The 19,204-nt window shown below is 49.1% G+C and overlaps 1 protein-coding gene across 9 annotated transcripts in view; it reads right to left on the bottom strand.

Moving 5' to 3' along the window:
* The window catches only part of LOC311342276 (eukaryotic translation initiation factor 4 gamma 1-like), a 72,923-nt gene that overhangs the window by 17,245 nt on the left and 36,474 nt on the right, over positions 1–19,204 (bottom strand). For 5 of the 9 annotated variants that reach the window (XM_084467105.1, XM_084467108.1, XM_084467109.1 and 2 more), the window contains 10 exons: positions 15,002–15,094; positions 14,649–14,736; positions 13,044–14,324; positions 9,064–9,152; positions 8,359–8,563; positions 2,646–2,779; positions 1,914–2,093; positions 1,412–1,834; positions 731–877; positions 257–490 (listed from right to left, as the gene is read on the bottom strand). In XM_084467105.1, the coding sequence (XP_084323231.1) occupies positions 257–490; positions 731–877; positions 1,412–1,834; positions 1,914–2,093; positions 2,646–2,779; positions 8,359–8,563; positions 9,064–9,152; positions 13,044–14,324; positions 14,649–14,736; positions 15,002–15,094 (2,874 nt within the window). Of the gene's footprint in view, positions 1–256; positions 491–730; positions 878–1,411; positions 1,835–1,913; positions 2,094–2,645; positions 2,780–8,358; positions 8,564–9,063; positions 9,153–13,043; positions 14,325–14,648; positions 14,737–15,001; positions 15,095–15,782; positions 16,411–19,204 lie in introns of those variants that run through there. The other 4 variants (XM_084467113.1, XM_084467111.1, XM_084467112.1 and 1 more) reach the window with 4 other exon arrangements.

Here is a 19,204-nt window from a genome sequence, read left to right as displayed (position 1 = left end):
GCGTGCTTATAAGGTTGGTTTGGGCAGGGGCTTCTGAATATGTGATTTCCTTGGATTTTGGCACAAGGGATTATAACATCTGATCCTGTGTATTAATGATATATATATATATATATATATATATATATAACATACTTTTTTTTTTTCCCGATTTCTATTTTTAGAGTCGACTTCAGCACGAGTCGAGAATCGATCGTTGAGTTGACACATTGTTAACATCCCTAACACATACACACACACACACACACACACACACCTTGGCCTTCTCAAAGTCCAGGTCCTTGCCGATGGTGGAGAGCAGCCGGCAGAGGCACTCCACGGACTCCTCATCGTGGTTCTTCAGCAGCTTGACGATGCAGTCGTGCATGATGACCTCCGTCAGCATCTTGAGCTTGAACAGCTCGCCGATGAACTTGATGTTGCCCAGCGAGCGCCGCCGGGCCTTGTCCTTCGCCTCCTCCAGAGCGTCCTTCAGCTTCTGCTTCTCGCCCTGCACCCGAGGGAGAGAGAGGGAGGGAGAGAGAGGCTGTGTTAGGGACGCCCCCGGAGCTCACAGGAGGGATCTGTTCCTCGTTCTAAAACCCTCCACAGTGTGGTGGTCCACCGGTGAACAGTGTGGTGGTCCGGTGAACAGTGTGGTGGTCCACCGGTGAACAGTGTGGTGGTCCGGTGAACAGTGTGGTGGTCCGGCGGGCCGGTGAACAGTGTGGAGTGTGGTGGTCCGCCCTACCTCAGAGGCTGCGTCCAGCTCCTTCTGCTTCTTCTCAAAGAACTCATCGTCGTCCTTGTCCTTCTCAAACTCCTTCTGGCAGCGGTTCAGCAGTAGCTTCCGGAAGTTCACCGTCTGCCCTGGTTTGTCCGTGGTGGCAACTTTGAGCTGGGGGGGGGGACACACCAGTTAACACACCAGTTGACATACTCATCTCAGGTCTGTTCGGTGAGCCTCTTGTGACCTTGTCCCTGGTTGATAATGCGGGGACAGTATGCAGTAGATCCCTTCTGAAGTTAGGGTTTCAGGCTGTGGCACTCAAAACTAATTCTGCTTCACTGTAACATTTGCGGTTGTCTTAACAAGTGATGCCCCATCCAGCCTAGTGTATTTATTTTCAGATGCACATTGCAATATAAATACGACCCCATTGGTCCGTCGAAAAATAGGAAGGAATGGGAAGAAAATTTATCCATTTGCTACAAACTTTCCCCACAAATGAATGAAGCGGGGAGGAGACGTGCAGGTTGCCCTTTGAATCGGCTAAGCAGAGGCTAAGCAGAGGCTAAGCATGCCCCTGGGGTTAGGTTTAGGCTAGCCCTGCCCCTACCCTAACAGGAGGAGCCACATACACTCAGAGGCTAACCTACCCCCCAAGAGACTAAGCATGCCCCTGGGGTAACAACAGGAGCAGCCACCTACCCCCAAGAGGCAGCGGCACATGTTGGCGTAGGCCACTGAGAAGTTGGGCTCCGAGATGGCCTTCTCGAAGATGAGGTCGATGACGCCCTTCAGCCGCTCCTCTGTGTCGATCTGCAGCTCCGTCACCTGCTTCATCAGCGCCTGGAACATCTGCGGCGTCAGCTTGTTGAGCACGCTGCGCACGCGCTTCAACAGCTCCTGGGTCTTGAGCTGCTCGGGGTCCTCGGCATCGCCCGCCGCGTCCTCCGAGTCGCGCCCGCCGGCCCGCGTGGCCTTCTTCACGCCCGGCTTCCAGGCCTTCTCCGCCTTGTTCAGCTGCACGTCCTCGCCCAGAGACATGCTGGTGATGATCTTGCGCGGGCCCTTCCCCTGCTGGAGGCGGCGCGGCCCGGCCATGTTCATGCCCATGCCCATGCCTGGAGGCTGCCGGCGGGGGACAGAGGTTAGGCACTGAACCACATGAAACAGCATGTTTTACAAGAGGAGGCTGTCGGCCACTTACAGGTCCTCTGCCTCCACCTCCGCCTCCTCCTCCACCACCTCCTCCCCCTCCGCCTCCTCCGCCTCCTCCACCCATGCCAGACCTGCCACTGAAGGTGGCAAAGGCGGGCGTGAAGTCAGGGCCAAAGTTCATGCCGGGGCAGCGGATTGGCTCAGACTGGCGCAGAGGGGTCTTATTGGCCTGTCAGAAAGGAAGGAACGTCAGGAGAGTGGTCTACTGAAGATCTAGTGTCCAAGGTCACATTGTGGTCTACTGAAGACCTAGTGACCCGCTGTGTGGTCTACTGAGGGTCAGTACAGGGTCCAGTGACCCGCTGTGTGGTCTACTGAGGGTCAGTACAGGGTCCTGAGGTTCCCCAGGAGAACAGGTGCATGTGAAGATGACCCTCCAGTGCAACCAGAGCACATTTATCGTTTTAAACATGGATTCAACTTGACATGAAGCATAGAGAAAAAAATGCCAAAAGGCAACTGACTAATAAATGTCGTCGCCACTAATGATATTGCAAGTTTTATTTGCTCAAATACTATTCAAGGCATCTCCATAAGAATTGGTGAACAATATAAACCATATAAACAATATAAACCCTAGATTGAATAACATCAATCTTGCCATTCATCTGTAAGTGTGTGTACTGGTGTGTGTGTATTTACTGTTGGGACTGGTGCATGTACTGGTGTGCATGCGTGTACATGCGTGCGTGTGTGTGTGTGTGCGTGTGCGTGTCATCACCTTGTCGAGCACCACGTCGGTGATGGCTGGCAGGCCTTCAGGCTTGCTCATGCAGGCCGAGATGAAGCGGCATTTCAGCAGGAAGTCCCGGTCGTACTTCTTCTTCTCCTCAGGGTCCAGAGGCTTCCATTGTTCTGGATGGGGGAGGAGAGGGGGAGTCAGTCTGGGCTGAGGGGAGGAGAGGGGGAGTCAGTCTGGGCTGAGGGGAGGAGAGGGGGAGTCAGTCTGGGCTGAGAGGGGAGGAGAGGGGGAGTCAGTCTGGGCTGAGGGGAGGAGAGGGGGAGTCAGTCTGGGCTGATACATGTGGGGAGCCAACACAGATGCTCTTAGACAGAAACTGGAGCTGGAGCTCCTGCATCTTCCACAGTGTGAGGTTCTCCCTCTGCTCTATGGTCCTTTAGTCAGTCAGATCATTCCTCAAGTTCAGAGATGTTGGAGGAACCCCAGCCAGGGTTTTTGATGGACACGGTTCTTAATAACCAGCATACAGAAGATATCTAGCAGGGCCGTGCGAGCCCATCATTTGCCCTGCTCCCATCTCACTCTCAAGCTCTACGTTCTCTCTCATTCTCTTTTCTTTACATCTCTGTGATCACGCCGCCAATCAAGAGCTACAACCAGAAAGCCGCGCCTACGTTTCAGAGGAAGCTAAAGAACGGAGATGCAGAGGGATCGAGAGGATTGCTCATCCAGGGAGGAACGGCTCCCAAGGAAGCCAGCTACTCTTTTTTTGCATTAACGTCCATTTAATTATTATCAACATCATACTCTATATTTGTGGGATATTATTATACATATAGCCAGTATGGAGCGATTTGTCTTATAATTATCAATACTAATAGTAGTCAACTTGTGTATGAACGTCTCTCACAACTACCTTAAATAACGATGTAGCCGTTTCCACAGAAGGTGTGCATCAAACACGAGTGTTTGTGCTGAAACCATCTCAAAGAGATGGTTCACCTCATTGAGATGGTTTCAGCACAAACTCTCTGAGGTCAACCCTTCAACAGTAGGGGCGGGACAAAATATCCACACGGTCATATATCGTTTCCCACTTTGTGCAATACGAGAATAGATACACTCGCGCCAGTGTATCCAGTCTATTTAATTTACATTTTCATGCTTTATTCATGAAGATTAAGACAGGAAGTTTCGATATTTAAATTAATAAAACAAGCCGCTGTAAACGGATTTCCCTGCTCCTCGAGGTGGCGCTCAACACATGAATGAAGGAAACTTGACCAGTTAACTAACCAAAGACTAGTGACTGAAAAACTCAGTTTGGACCATGAATGAAAAGACCAAAATCCAGCACTTTACCGTTTCAGTTATTTTGTATTCATCCTTAGACATATATCGTGATGTATCGTTAGGGGATTGTCTAACAATATATCGATTATTGTGGAATCGCTGTATGGTGATATCATCTGTATCACGGACCACGTATGGCTTATTAGGTCCCTTATTAGGTCTTATTAAGGTTTTATAACATTAACATGAGTTCCCCTAGCCTGCCTATGGTCCCCCAGTAGCTAAGAATTGTGTTAGGTGTAAAACGAGCAGTAGGTATCCTGCTGCGCCTTTAACGCTCAAAAAAATTAACGCTCAAACGTGCAGATTTGGGATCTGGCCCCATATGTCGTCATATGGGGCCAGATTACCTCCCCTTTCTCTGCTTGGCCCGCCCAGAGAATTTGGCCTGCCAATGAGACAATGAGCTAGGACCATGCGAGCGCCACATGCGTGTGTGAATACACACACTGTAACGCAAGTGTTCTTTGTTATTTGGATAACCATTCTGCTGTTGGTGTTATGGTGCATAACACGCAACACAATAGCGAAAGCTTGCATAAAGCTCCCATTTGGTGAAAAGACTAGACTGCGTCGGGTTCTCTGAGGTAGTGGGAATTATCTCGGCCATGGTTGAGAAGGAATTGGGAACCGTGACATGGAGGAGGGATTGTTGCCCAGGATTGTCCTCCGGAGCCCCGCTGCCCGCTGAACGCTGCCCCGGGCAACAATCCCCTTCTCCTCCATTTCGCGGTTCAGTCTTTACTTAATATTGATGTGGAAGTGGAAGAACCAGAGGCGTCTGAGGAGCCGATGCAGTCGTTTGAGATTCATAATATCATCCGGAGGCGCTAACAGCTTTTGACCATGATAATATATATTATATTATATAGATATCTAAATATAATATATTATTTAGATATACAGCTCCAGGACTCCCGCCGGAGCACCCGGAGTGCTCAGTGTTCCACTGTAAACACTAGCGCATGGTACCGTGGCTGCAAGCTGCTCAGGGCCACACCCCCACCCTCCACCTTGACCCGCCTCTAAAAATGGCACTTTTGTGGAGAGCTCATTGTGGGACTGGCTCGTAGTGGCTGTAACTCTGCACCAAGGCTGAATTTCTTGAACGTCTTCAAATACTGTATTAGGGGCCCACTAACTGCTATATAAGCATCCATAAAGTAGCATGCCATGGGACCTTTAACGTCTTCAACCTCTTCTCCCACCTCAGGTCCAGGAACAGGGTATCCCCAAGATTGTCAAACCTATATTTAAGACTTTTTAAGACCTTTTTAATACCACTTCAAATAAAATTGAATACCTATGTCGCACCCATTCTGGCAGAATAAATCATATTAAAGGTCAAGGAGTTTAATTGTCATTGTAATACACAACAAAATACAGTTTGGCACTCTCTAGCAGCAGTTAGTGTTTAAATGTCTAAATGACACAAAACACAAAAAGACACAATAAGAAAATGACTTTAACAGAGTCCACCCTCTCCACTTGTTCCCCATTGATGGTAAGTGGGGTCTGTGTGGTCCTCTTGGACCTCCCAAAGTCCACAAGGATCTCATTTGTTTTGGTGGTGTTTAGGACCAGGTTGTTAACCACACACCACTCATGTGTTGGACCTCCTGCCTATAATGGCACTTGTTGTTGTCACTAATGAGCCCCACCACAGTGGTGACATCAGCAAATTTGATAATGGTGTTGGATGAATGGATGGGAACGCAGTCGTGGGTGAAGAGAGTGTAGAGGGCTGAGTACATACCCCTGGGGCGCACCGGTGTTCAAGGTAATAGTTGAGGATGTCAAGATTAAACCTCAAATAATGACTTTAATATAATTATTATTTATACAGACACTTCCCCATGATCTCTCTCGACCTTCTTTCACAACTTCAGATTTTCAACACTGTTTTGCTACACATTAAGAGTTGGTAGGCCTGTAGTACTATCAGACACCAACAGTTAGACATCTTGAGAACCCATTGAACAATTTAGACACTTGTCCCCTCTATTTTCAGGGCAAGTTCAGGGCAAATTGAATTGAATGACACTGAGCCAAACACTCGCAAATACACCATATGGCCACCAGATAGCGATGAAGCACATGTGTTCTTATTGAAGGCAATTTACCCATTTCCTCAGAAACCTTCTCTTTCTTAGTCATTGATTGTAAACACCATGTTTAGTGGCAAAATTGGGCCCAGACACAGGATTATCTGTTTATGGTGGTTTAATGCGATCAAACTCAACTTTGAGGACAAAAACAACAAAGGAAAAAATAAGAAAATAAGGGGAAGTTTGTTCTTGATTTGTGAGTTATATGGTTTGGACTGTTGGAAACAGTGGAGGCTCAGCTTTCATATAATGTATAGCTTGTACAGTTCAAATTTGGTGAAAAAGATCTCTATTGCTGTGCATGTGCATTTATGAAACCCAAACCTTGGTCATTTGCCTCAAAGCCAAATGACTTCTAAACAGCGCTCCTGCCGTTTTCTTTCTCTACCTAAACCGGTCGCGGAGGCGCTGCACTAGACATGCTAGCTGTGTTGGCTAACTTGTAGCTAACACAGTCACACATTGAGACTAGTGCACTGCCAGAGACCGCGGGGGAGTGAGAGGAGTCGGGGCTATGTGGGCACTGATGGGTCTGTTAACTAGAGCGAGAAAGCGCAGCTGATATGTGTGTATTGATACTTGAGAGAAAGATTATTGAAATTGGAGCAAAGATTCCAGAATGTTTGGCTTCATGGACATTACAACGAATATTTGATTTATGCTACGTTACGATATTAGAATGAATCTAGTGATAATGTAAAACCTTAAAAAAAATTAAGACCTCCGTGAAGAAATTCAAGACTTTGAAGATCAAATTCAATACTTTTAAGTTCTTAATTTGGGAAAATGAAATGTAATACTTTTTTAATGCTTTTAAGACTCCGCTGGTACCCTGAGGTAGTCACCAAAGCCTTGGACGTGCTTATAGTCTTTTCATCTGATTCTGTAGTTGAGGTCACAGGATCTAACTTGCACTTTAAAGACCGATTGGTTTATTTTTACAAAAACACTTTTTCAAAGAAAGAGGTTCAATAGTATAACCTAGGTAGTGAAAACAGCCTGTCCTCTCCTGCTAGAACAGACATCCATGTTGGAGTACAGACACACAGGCGGTGCTGCCGCGATTTGTCGACTTAGTCGACCGTGAAAATTAGTCAACGGCAATTTTTTAAGTCGACGAGTCATTTTACTATTGACCGCCTATTTATCTGTGTTCTCCCGTCTCAAACGGCTCACTGTCATTCACCTCCACACAGTCTGTGCGCTGTGCGCGCCCTGCTGGTTAATCTGCTGTCCTCTTTCTTCCCCCTCCCCCCCGCCTTCACTGCTTTGATATCAAAATGGCTGAGGCAGGTGAGTCCTCCGAATTAAGTCCAAGAATTAGACAAAAAGCTTCCAAAGTATGGGAGTATTTTAGGCCAACTGGTAAAAGAGTGTCACGGCTTTCAAACATATAAACCATAAAGCCTATGGATGCCTCGGAACGGACTTGTCAATGCACTGCGGCATCACTTACTTGATGTTTTCATTGAAGATCGGCAGGTTGTAGTGGGTGCGTGCGTGAATGAATGAACGTGTGTGTGTTGCGAGCGTATGCGATTTCAAAATAACAAACAAAGAAACTCAAAGCCGATTCCATGCATCCAAAACTATTCGTTCAAAACCAAATAAATCAAAAACAGCATTGCTTATTCGCTTCAAATACTTTTTCTTCTCAAAACGTGGGAATTAATACGGCGCTGGTACCGAGCAGTTGAAAACAATTTCTGTTGGCGTCTCCTGTGTGTGCCTGCGCACCTGCGTTATATTACTTAATATGGCTGTGGCAGTAATGTTTTAAACCCCACCATGCATGTAAGTGCAAATGTGAGCAGCATAGCTGCGTGCCTGCCTGCTTTCAGCGAGTCATTTTTTATTTGGTTATATTCAAGTTATTTATATTTGTAATTTTTGATTTGGTAACATTCAAGTTATTTGTATTGTTTATGGCTTGGGTGACATTTTATGTTTTGGCCCTTCAGTTGAGTTCAAAATAAAATGGACACAAAGAAATAAACACTTGATTTTTTTAAAATTAGTCGACTAATCTAAAAATTTGTCTAAAGATTAGTCGTTAGAACATTTGTCGTTAGTGGCAGCACTACACACAGGAACAGCCTTCCTGATATAATCTATAGCAGAACTGGCCTGGGATCATAAAGGTAAAAGTAGAGAAGATTGTCAAACAAAACCGATATCTGGGACAAACCAAGCGTGAATCACCTGGACCATTCCACTACAGGGGTTGTGAAACCAGTGTTGTGCTGGGATCAAAGGTACAGATAGGGGCCGGGGGAGGGGACCACACCTACCCTCTTTGTACTGGTACTTCTTGTCTGCAGCAGACTTGGGGGAGAGGGGCTGGGTCTTCTCTGCGTCCAGCTTCTTATCCTTGTCCTCCTTGTCCTCCCAGCTGAGGTCTGCGTCCTCCGGGCCGTGGGGGGTCGCCGTGGAGGGGGCTGCGGGGTCCAGGGCCGGGGGCTCCTGCTCTGTGGAGACCTCCACCACCTGCTCCTGCTACAACACGAGGGGAACCCACAGTGAGACCCAACCTGGGGACAGTCATGTGTTGAAACAATGTGTTTGGATTTTAGTTTGGAAGGAAGGGAGATCTTAGTGAGGTACAACCATACACGTTTAAAACAAAGAAAAAAGTGGTGTAATTAAGACATTCATTGTGGAATGGGGTTAACCTCGCGATTGTTAGTGCTTGGCAGTCGGTTCTATGAACATCCTGACTGTACCGACAGCAATATAGTTATTTCTCCTTCTGACCAATGTACTTATTGTAAGTCTCTTTGGATAAAAGCATCTGACATATGTCCTAATTGTAAAGGACAATGTAACAAATGTTTACACAAAAAAGCACCAAAATAAATGCAATTAGGATGAAACATAAGTCCTAGAATATATTTGTACACATGCAGCAGTCAGAACTGCTCCACATCGAGGACTTCAGCAGCCTGGCCAAGCATTCCACACAGTGAGTGCACTACCAGCTCAATACACACACACACCTCTTTGAAGGCATCCAGGAGGTCGCCCACAGCCTCCTTCTTGTTCAGCTCCTTCATCTTCCTCTTCTTCTTTGGCACGGACACAGCAGCTACAGGAGACCAGAACAGTACCATGTTAGATACACCTAACATCTGCAGAGGTTCAAATGCATCTTCATATGAAATACTCAGTAACATAGGAATGGAAAACATTTCAATTCAGACAGACATGCATATAAAAACAAATATCTTGGAATGCACGTGGAAACAGATCCTTACACTAAGACTGCAAAAAAACAGAATTGTATGGGATGCACTCATCATGTGGTCAGAGCAAGGAGAGGTATCATGTGATGGGAGAGGTAACGCCTTCATTCTGTCACGGTCATGTCACTTGGAAAGAATGGGACCTTTGAGGAGCTTGGAGCCGATCATTGGGGTCATAGCTGCTTGTGGTGGGTCTGAGGTGGGGGAACCTCCTCTAAACTCAGCCTCACAGGATACCTGATTCAAAGCTGAGGATAAGAAAAACAACCCAATACGACACCTTAGTCCCCTTCTATCTGTAACGATAGAGGGACACTATAGCGTAGTGTCTGTAACGATAGAGGGACACTATAGCGTAGTGTCTGTAACGGTAGAGGGACACTATAGCGTAGGGTCTGTAACGATAGAGGGACACTATAGCGTAGGGTCTGTAACGCTAGAGGGACACTATAGCGTAGGGTCTGTAACGATAGAGGGACACTATAGCGTAGGGTCTGTAACGATAGAGGGACACTATAGCGTAGTGTCTGTAACGATAGAGGGACACTATAGCGTAGTGTCTGTAACGATAGAGGGACACTATAGCGTAGTGTCTGTAACGGTAGAGGGACACTATAGCGTAGTGTCTGTAACGATAGAGGGACACTATAGCGTAGTGTCTGTCTGTAACGATAGAGGGACACTATAGCGTAGGGTCTGTAACGATAGAGGGACACTATAGCGTAGGGTCTGTAACGATAGAGGGACACTATAGCGTATGGTCTGTAACGATAGAGGGACACTATAGCGTAGTGTCTGTAACGATAGAGGGACACTATAGCGTAGGGTCTGTCTGTAACGATAGAGGGACACTATAGCGTAGTGTCTGTAACGATAGAGGGACACTATAGCGTAGGGTCTGTAACGATAGAGGGACACTATAGCGTAGTGTCTGTAACGGTAGAGGGACACTATAGCGTAGGGTCTGTCTGTAACGATAGAGGGACACTATAGGGTAGGGTCTGTAACGGTAGAGGGACACTATAGGGTAGGGTCTGTAACGATAGAGGGACACTATAGCGTAGGGTCTGTAACGATAGAGGGACACTATAGCGTAGTGTCTGTAACGATAGAGGGACACTATAGCGTAGTGTCTGTAACGATAGAGGGACACTATAGCGTAGGGTCTGTAACGATAGAGGGACACTATAGCGTAGGGTCTGTAACGATAGAGGGACACTATAGCGTAGGGTCTGTCTGTAACGATAGAGGGACACTATAGCGTAGGGTCTGTAACGATAGAGGGACACTATAGCGTAGGGTCTGTAACGATAGACACTATAGCGTAGGGTCTGTAACGATAGAGGGACACTATAGCGTAGGGTCTGTAACGATAGAGGGACACTATAGCGTAGTGTCTGTAACGATAGAGGGACACTATAGCGTAGTGTCTGTAACGATAGAGGGACACTATAGCGTAGTGTCTGTAACGATAGAGGGACACACTATAGCGTAGGGTCTGTAACGCTAGAGAGACACTATGGCGTAGGGTCTGTAACGCTAGAGAGACACTATAGCGTAGTGTCTGTAACGATAGAGGGACACTATAGCGTAGTGTCTGTAACGATAGAGGGACACTATAGCGTAGTGTCTGTAACGATAGAGGGACACTATAGGGTAGGGTCTGTAACGATAGAGGGACACTATAGCGTAGGGTCTGTAACGATAGAGGGACACTATAGCGTAGGGTCTGTAACGACAGAGGGACATTATAGCGTAGGGTCTGTCTGTAACGATAGAGGGACACTAGCGTAGTGTCTGTAACGACAGAGGGACACTATAGCGTAGGGTCTGTAACGATAGAGGGACACTATAGCATAATGTCTGTAACGACAGAGGGACACTATAGCGTAGGGTCTGTAACGATAGAGGGACACTATAGCGTAGGGTCTGTCTGTAACGATAGAGGGACACTATAGCATAATGTCTGTAACGATAGAGGGACACTATAGCGTAGGGTCTGTAACGATAGAGGGACACTATAGCGTAGGGTCTGTCTGTAACGATAGAGGGACACTATAGCGTAGTGTCTGTAACGACAGAGGGACACTATAGCGTAGGGTCTGTAACGATAGAGGGACACTATAGCGTAGGGTCTGTAACGATAGAGGGACACTATAGCGTAGGGTCTGTCTGTAACGATAGAGGGACACTATAGCGTAGGGTCTGTAACGATAGAGGGACACTATAGCGTAGTGTCTGTAACGATAGAGGGACACTATAGTGTAGGGTCTGTATCGATAGAGGGACACTATAGCGTAGGGTCTGTAACGATAGAGGGACACTATAGCGTAGGGTCTGTAACGATAGAGGGACACTATAGCGTAGGGTCTGTCTGTAACGATAGAGGGACACTATAGGGTAGGGTCTGTAACGATAGAGGGACACTATAGCGTAGGGTCTGTAACGACAGAGGGACACTATAGCGTATGGTCTGTAACGATAGAGGGACACTATAGCGTAGGGTCTGTAACGATAGAGGGACACTATAGCGTAGGGTCTGTAACGATAGACACTATAGCGTAGGGTCTGTAACGATAGAGGGACACTATAGCGTAGGGTCTGTAACGATAGAGGGACACTATAGCGTAGTGTCTGTAACGATAGAGGGACACTATAGCGTAGTGTCTGTAACGATAGAGGGACACTATAGCGTAGTGTCTGTAACGATAGAGGGACACACTATAGCGTAGGGTCTGTAACGCTAGAGAGACACTATGGCGTAGGGTCTGTAACGCTAGAGAGACACTATAGCGATAGAGGGACACTATAGCGTAGGGTCTGTCTGTAACGATAGAGGGACACTAGCGTAGTGTCTGTAACGACAGAGGGACACTATAGCGTAGGGTCTGTAACGATAGAGGGACACTATAGCATAATGTCTGTAACGACAGAGGGACACTATAGCGTAGGGTCTGTAACGATAGAGGGACACTATAGCGTAGGGTCTGTCTGTAACGATAGAGGGACACTATAGCATAATGTCTGTAACGATAGAGGGACACTATAGCGTAGGGTCTGTAACGATAGAGGGACACTATAGCGTAGGGTCTGTCTGTAACGATAGAGGGACACTATAGCGTAGTGTCTGTAACGACAGAGGGACACTATAGCGTAGGGTCTGTAACGATAGAGGGACACTATAGCGTAGGGTCTGTAACGATAGAGGGACACTATAGCGTAGGGTCTGTCTGTAACGATAGAGGGACACTATAGCGTAGGGTCTGTAACGATAGAGGGACACTATAGCGTAGTGTCTGTAACGATAGAGGGACACTATAGTGTAGGGTCTGTATCGATAGAGGGACACTATAGCGTAGGGTCTGTAACGATAGAGGGACACTATAGCGTAGGGTCTGTAACGATAGAGGGACACTATAGCGTAGGGTCTGTCTGTAACGATAGAGGGACACTATAGGGTAGGGTCTGTAACGATAGAGGGACACTATAGCGTAGGGTCTGTAACGATAGAGGGACACTATAGCGTAGGGTCTGTAACGATAGAGGGACACTATAGCGTAGTGTCTGTAACGACAGAGGGACACTATAGCGTAGGGTCTGTAACGATAGAGGGACACTATAGCGTAGTGTCTGTAACGATAGAGGGACACTATAGCGTAGGGTCTGTATCGATAGAGGGACACTATAGGGTAGGGTCTTTGCTTCATGGGTTCTTGGCAGACACATGGACTGACCTTGCATAGCGGTTTCCCCAACAGCAAGGCTGGGCTCCTCCTTCTCCACCGTGGCCGGAGGAGGGGCGGGCATTCTTATGGGGGGCGGTGCCGGGTCAGAAACCATCTCTGTCGGGGCCTCTACCTCCTGCTCCTCCTCCTTCACTTCCTGCTGCTGCTCCTCCTTCATCATCATCTCCTCCGTCACCTCCAGCTGCTGCTCCTCCTTCACCTCCTCCCTCTCCACCTCCTGCTCCTCCTCCTTGGGGACACTCACCGGCTCTTGGACCTCGACCTGGTCCTCTTCCACAGATGCATCGGGCGTGGCCCCTGGCTCTGTGGTGGGCGACCCCACGGGTGCGCTGGTCGGGGGCTCCGGCTGCACGTCCAGCACCAAGGGGGGCTGCTCTGCGACCGCCGCCGGGGGGGCGGCCTGCGCCGTGACTGGGGCCTTGACCTGGGCTGTGACCGGAGTTGTGACCGGGGTTGTGACCGGGGCCGTGACCGGGGCCGTGACAAGGGCTGTGACCGGGGCCGTGACCGGGGCTGTGACCGGGGCCGTGACCGGGGCTGTGACCGGGGCCATGACCGGGGCGACCTCTGGCACGCGGGGGAGTGTGTGGAGGTCAGGTTTCCGGAGGTCGGGCGTGCGGACCCGGGGCGCCTGGACTTCGGGCTCGGCGATGGGGCTGTCGTCGCGCTCCGACAGGCCGGTCGCGGCCGGGGCCTGGGGGTCCTGGGGGGCCGGCAGCGGGAGGCCGTTGGGCAGCCGCAGCTCCTCGGGCTGGACGATGGGGGAGTCCGGCGTGGCTTCTAGTGGGCCGGGGGAAGGCGGCGGGGCGACCAACGGCACCACCGGCTGGACCTCCACCGCGCCGTTGGAGGGCTCGGGCAGAGCTGCCGCCGCGGGGTCGTCGGCTACGGCCACTTGGGCTTCCTTTGGACGTGGCTCCTGCGCCGGGGCCTTCTGCGGGGTGTTCTCCGGCAGAGACTCGGCTCTGCTCTGAGGAACCCTTCTGGGCGTCTTGGGGCCCGGGTTGGGGAGGGGGGCCGGGTACGCTGGCACCTCGGGTGCAGAGGGGGGCGGCGTTGGGGCAGGCTCCCGGGCGGGCGGGGGGGCGTCCATGACGTCGGCGGCGAGGTGCGGGCTGTCCGAGGAAGGGGCGGGGGGGGTCTCGCTGGGGAGCGGCGAGGGAGGAGTCTTAGTGTCGGATGGGCGGGCCTCTAGGGGTGCAGCCGGCTCCACCTTGCAAAGTTCGGTGGTCTTTGAAGGAGGGGGAGGCGTGGGCTTCCCTCGGTCATCTAGAAAAGGGGGGGGGGGGGGGGGTGAGACAAAGGAAAGTACCCCCAATGCAAAGTGACTTTGACCTGAGGACACGGGGGGAGGTCTGGGGGCTGTGCTTCAGTCTACCATAAGTCTATCCACCTCTGATGGATGACAATCACTTTCAAAGGCTATTAACACACAAACCCTAGATGTGGCCACTGATAAACCTGAGACTATGGCGTACTCTTAAGAGTTGCCTGTCAAAAGTCTAACATATCACACTATCTACCTATAAGGATGGAGTTCAGTCACGAGGACCTGTGGTGTGTGGGTGAGAGGCAGACTCACTAGACCCTTACCTGGTCTGACCAGTGTTGGAGTGGCAGCTGTTACACTCTCACCATTGGCCTGTGGCACGGTTGGACTCTCGGATCCAGATAGTATCGACTAATGGAAACAGAACACACACACACCCACACAATGAGACTTGACCCTGGCTGAGAGGAGATGTGGCCAGTGTGTGTGGGGTGGGTTTTGAGTTGGTGATCCAGGAGCCTGCTCCATCGGGACGGGCTGAACACCGTGGACACTAAGAGTGGCTCTAACAAAGCACTGAAACCGAATATTACAGAAAAATAACTATCGGGGTAAGCAATTGAGATGACTAAGGGGGTGTGTGTGTGAAGGTTTGTGTGTGTGGACACGGGCTGACCTGTGGTGGAGTTGGCGTGGAACCACTGCGGGCCCCTGACATTATCTCCTCCGTGATGTCACGGCCCCCCTGGTTAGGGTCGCGTATTCTGATCTATGGAGCGAACACACACACACACACACACACACACACACACACACACACACACACACACACACACACACACACACACACACACACACACACACACACACACACACACACACACACACACACACACACACAAATAAAAAGAAAGATAGCAAAGTCGTTATGATGGCTTTCGCTCACCGATAATCACAAAGAAAAAGAAGGGGCCAGGAGAGAGGAGGGCTGTTTCTGATTATTTGCGGCACTTTAAGAATGTTACGTATATCTCAGCGTGTATCTGGCCTGCCCCCCCGTCAAAGAAGACACGATTCTCACAAACTCAGCACGACGGCAGAACCCAATCCTTAGCCGACAGGCTATCCCCATGCTTAATAAACAAATCTTCTGAAACCCAGTGAAAACGTTGTAGAGGAAGCTGAATCCCAGTTGTTTGATGGGCGTTCAGCTTGGCTTATTCAACCTTTGATGCACAAACAAATTCCAGCACAGCGAGAGCGAGAGACCAAAAATGCCTGGCTCACATAATCACCAATTTGGAGAGCAGACGTTGTGACAGCAGTAAGCTTCCATGCAAGACACAAAACTCAAACAAAGACAAGAAGAAAAATCTATCAAGAGCACTTCTTCCTCCAACCAGTTGCAAGCACACGTTTCATTTCACAATCTTTCTCTCTCTCTTGCTCTCTCTCACTTTTCTTACTCACGTAACCACGGCAGGAGCAAGAGCTGTGACTAACTGGTAAGAACTGGAATCGTTTCCCTGGTACTCCCCTGCTTCTGGTGGGGCTTTACATGGTCCAGAGCCCTCTGAGCTCCAGAAAACCTATCGGGCCTGTCTCATCCGGCGGCTGGAGTTGTGCTGCTGGCTGCCAGAGGCCTCTCCTGGTGGGTGTGGGTGGACTAAAAGGTTGGGCGCTTGCCCAAAGTGAAAGAAAAGTCCAACACACACACACACACGCGCGGATTCATACGTACACACACTAGCCCAGGGCCAGAGAGCTTGTGCGGCCGGACAACAGAAGGGCAGGGCCGGGGCCTCGTTCCACACCAGGCTACAGCTAGCGTCTGTCTGCCTCTTCCACACGCTGTGTGCAGAGCGGGCCAGAGAGTGAGGACAGGAGGTGGGGAGGGGGAGCGACAGAGCGACTGGCCTTGTAAAGCTACGGTACTGGAATGTGCAGCCCCGCCCACTGAGGCAGACAGACAGGCAGAGAGAGCCCGTGTAGCGACAAGGAGGGAGAGACGGGGGTTGTTCAGTGAAAAAAAAGAAAAAAAAAAGGCTCCAACTTTATCGAATGAGCTCTGGCGCACAGAAGAAACTCCCCTCGATCACTCCACCCCCCTCTTCCTCTCTGGGCACCGTCATGCCAAACGCTTTTTTTTCCCTCTACTCGTCTATGCTCTCCCTTTTATATATATATGAGAGAGAGAGAGAGAGAGAGAGAGAGAGAGAGAGAGAGAGAGAGAGAGAGAGAGAGAGAGAGAGAGAGAGAGAGAGAGAGAGAGGAATGCCACAGCAGCAGACAAGGGGAGGGCAGTAGAGGAGGGATGGGCTTAGCTCTTCCGTTAACGGGGGGAGGAGACCGGTAGCCACGTGGAGCAGAGTTATGTGCTGACACGTCCTTCACAGCCCCTCCCCTCGCTGCTCTGACACACAGAGTCCGTGAATGGGGGATACGGCCCTCCAGAGAAGGAGGAAAGAATGAGCTCCTGCAAGTCATAACAGTCTGACGACTGCATTTACATACAGAACTGAGACCCGGAAGACGACTCGATGCGAGGAGAAGATTGGTAAAGCGTGCTTGCCCTATATAGATAAGTACTCTCCCACCACAACCTTGACTTAACCATTTAAGGACGCAAAGCACACAGGCATAAAAAGGATGCTTTGTCACTGACTCATCCCATCACAAGGTCCTCGATGTCGCTTTACACACACATTTCCACCCGCTCACAGACAGCAGGCTCTCCACCCAGTGTGTTTCCCCTGTGTTCATGGTGAGTAAGTGTGTGCAGGCCCACGTGGCCCGGCCACGCTGCATGGTCTCTGGGGTCAGAGTCCAGCGCTGAGCCAGCTGCGTGCCCCCAAATGTACTGATAAGCTCCCTGCTCTAGCCCCGCTGGGAGAGAGGACCATCGAGGGCCGCTGGTCCCCAGCGTGAAGCCCAGACACATGGAGGCTCAGGGGGACTCGGGTCTAACGGACGTCTGCTTTGAACCTTATCTCAAGTCCCTTAAGCCCTGTTCACACCAAAAGCAAAGCCAATTTTACATTTGCGTAACTTGCGCCACTTTGATGGCGCGAACAGCAAGTGTATACTCGCATGAAGAACGCAGGGCTCAACTCGCGTCAACGCCAACGTTGGTCTGCCGGCCATTGCCCAGATAACCACCATAGCCAGACCATCCCACCATCTGTCCTTCTTGTGGATCCCCAGAGAGGTGGGAGAACCCAACGCCGTCGGTCTGGGTTCATGACGCCATCCCGAGCCACACACAACTCGTAACCAATGACGTACGTGAATTTCGAGCCAAGGTTTACATATTTCTACCCGAGCAAACACGGACTTGCATGGTTCGTGCCTCTCCATTCACAAAAGCGTCCCTTCGCTTTTTGTGTGAACACACCTTAAAGGGGACATATTATACCACCAGGTGTGAGTATTATTAACCATCACAAGCCGTGAAACGTGAAAATGTTCTTCTACTTCCATTAGCAAAAATTGCCTAATTTATCTAACGCAAAGGGAAAAGTCGAAAAAGCATGATATCACCCCTTTAAGATTTATCGGCTGAACTGATAAGTGAGATGAGGATTAGGAATGTTAACGACTCAGTATTTTGTGAGTCAACACGTCAGAGTCATGAGTCGACAAATCAAAATGTATATATATTTTTTGGCCCCTTGGCTGCAGCAGTTGCGGAGCTCAAAGGGTCTGCGCTGTCCTTTAAGACAGCGGCCCGCCCGTCATATTGCAACGGTTGCGCTCAGAAGCACACCAATAATGCATTTGATGATGATAAATAAAATACCACAGAGCATAGAGCAGGATTGTGAACATTTACAATCATGTCAATTTACAATAGGCAAAATGTGTTGGCGTCGGTCGACTCATTTTTAAAATTAGGATATTAATGATATTAAATATTCACTAGACTGACATACGCTACCACTCACTCTCCTCGCTCGTCCGCTCACTCGCTGACGCACACACATACGCTACTCGTAACGCTATGCCTCGATATTGAGAATCAGACGTTCATGTTTTTTCCCATAGACTATTAAACATGTTGCCTTCTATACGGCCTGATTATAGGGCTGTACAGTATGGACTAAAACTTATATCATGGTATGATTTGAGGCATAGACGGTACGGTATTATATCACGGTGTGTTAATTTTATATTCTAATTTTGATATAAATGCTTCTGAAGGGGTACAGGTTAGGCAGCTATTTTTGTATAGAAGAAGTATTTTAAGAACATTTATTGAGCAAAACTGCAATAGAAAAAAATGCTAAATATTTTTTTTTTATTTATTTACTTCCAGTATGGATAGATTTCTTTCTCCACTTGGTCGCGGACCTTGCCGTATAGTTTTGGCATCTCAATTTGGCTGAAGTGTGTATGGGCAGGTAACGCGTACCTGGGATCGAGTGTTTTGATCATCTCTTTAAAGCCCTTTCTATCGACCTTTTGAAAGGGAACCATGTCCTTACACAGGTAAACAGTGACGGCGTTTGTTATCTCGTTCCACCGCTGGCTTTTTTGTCGTAAGGACTGGCTTTGAAAAATGCCTGCGGAAGCGATGTCTGAGATGCAGAGACAGCTTCACGCTACCAGCGTCCGTCTTGTACGGTGAATGAGAGCTTGTGAAGGGACTATTGCACAATAGCAGACTGCCTGAGAAGGCAGTATCGCTGTCAAATCGGTCCCTGGGAAAAGTAACGTTGCGCCGAATTGAAAAAGGAACTACGTTTCGTTACCATATTTTCAGTAGTTTCGCGTAACTTTACTTTTCACATTAAAAATAAGTTACGTTACTGTATTTACGTTACTTACGGTCACACCGGTCTCACGGTATGGTCTAAATCCATACCGTAGCGCAAATTCA

The sequence above is a fragment of the Micromesistius poutassou genome (genome assembly GCF_964030765.1).
Source record: "Micromesistius poutassou genome assembly, chromosome: 4".
Lineage (NCBI taxonomy): Eukaryota > Metazoa > Chordata > Actinopteri > Gadiformes > Gadidae > Micromesistius > Micromesistius poutassou.
Note: the sequence above shows the minus strand (reverse complement) of the source record. Positions and strands in the feature narration are given on the sequence as shown.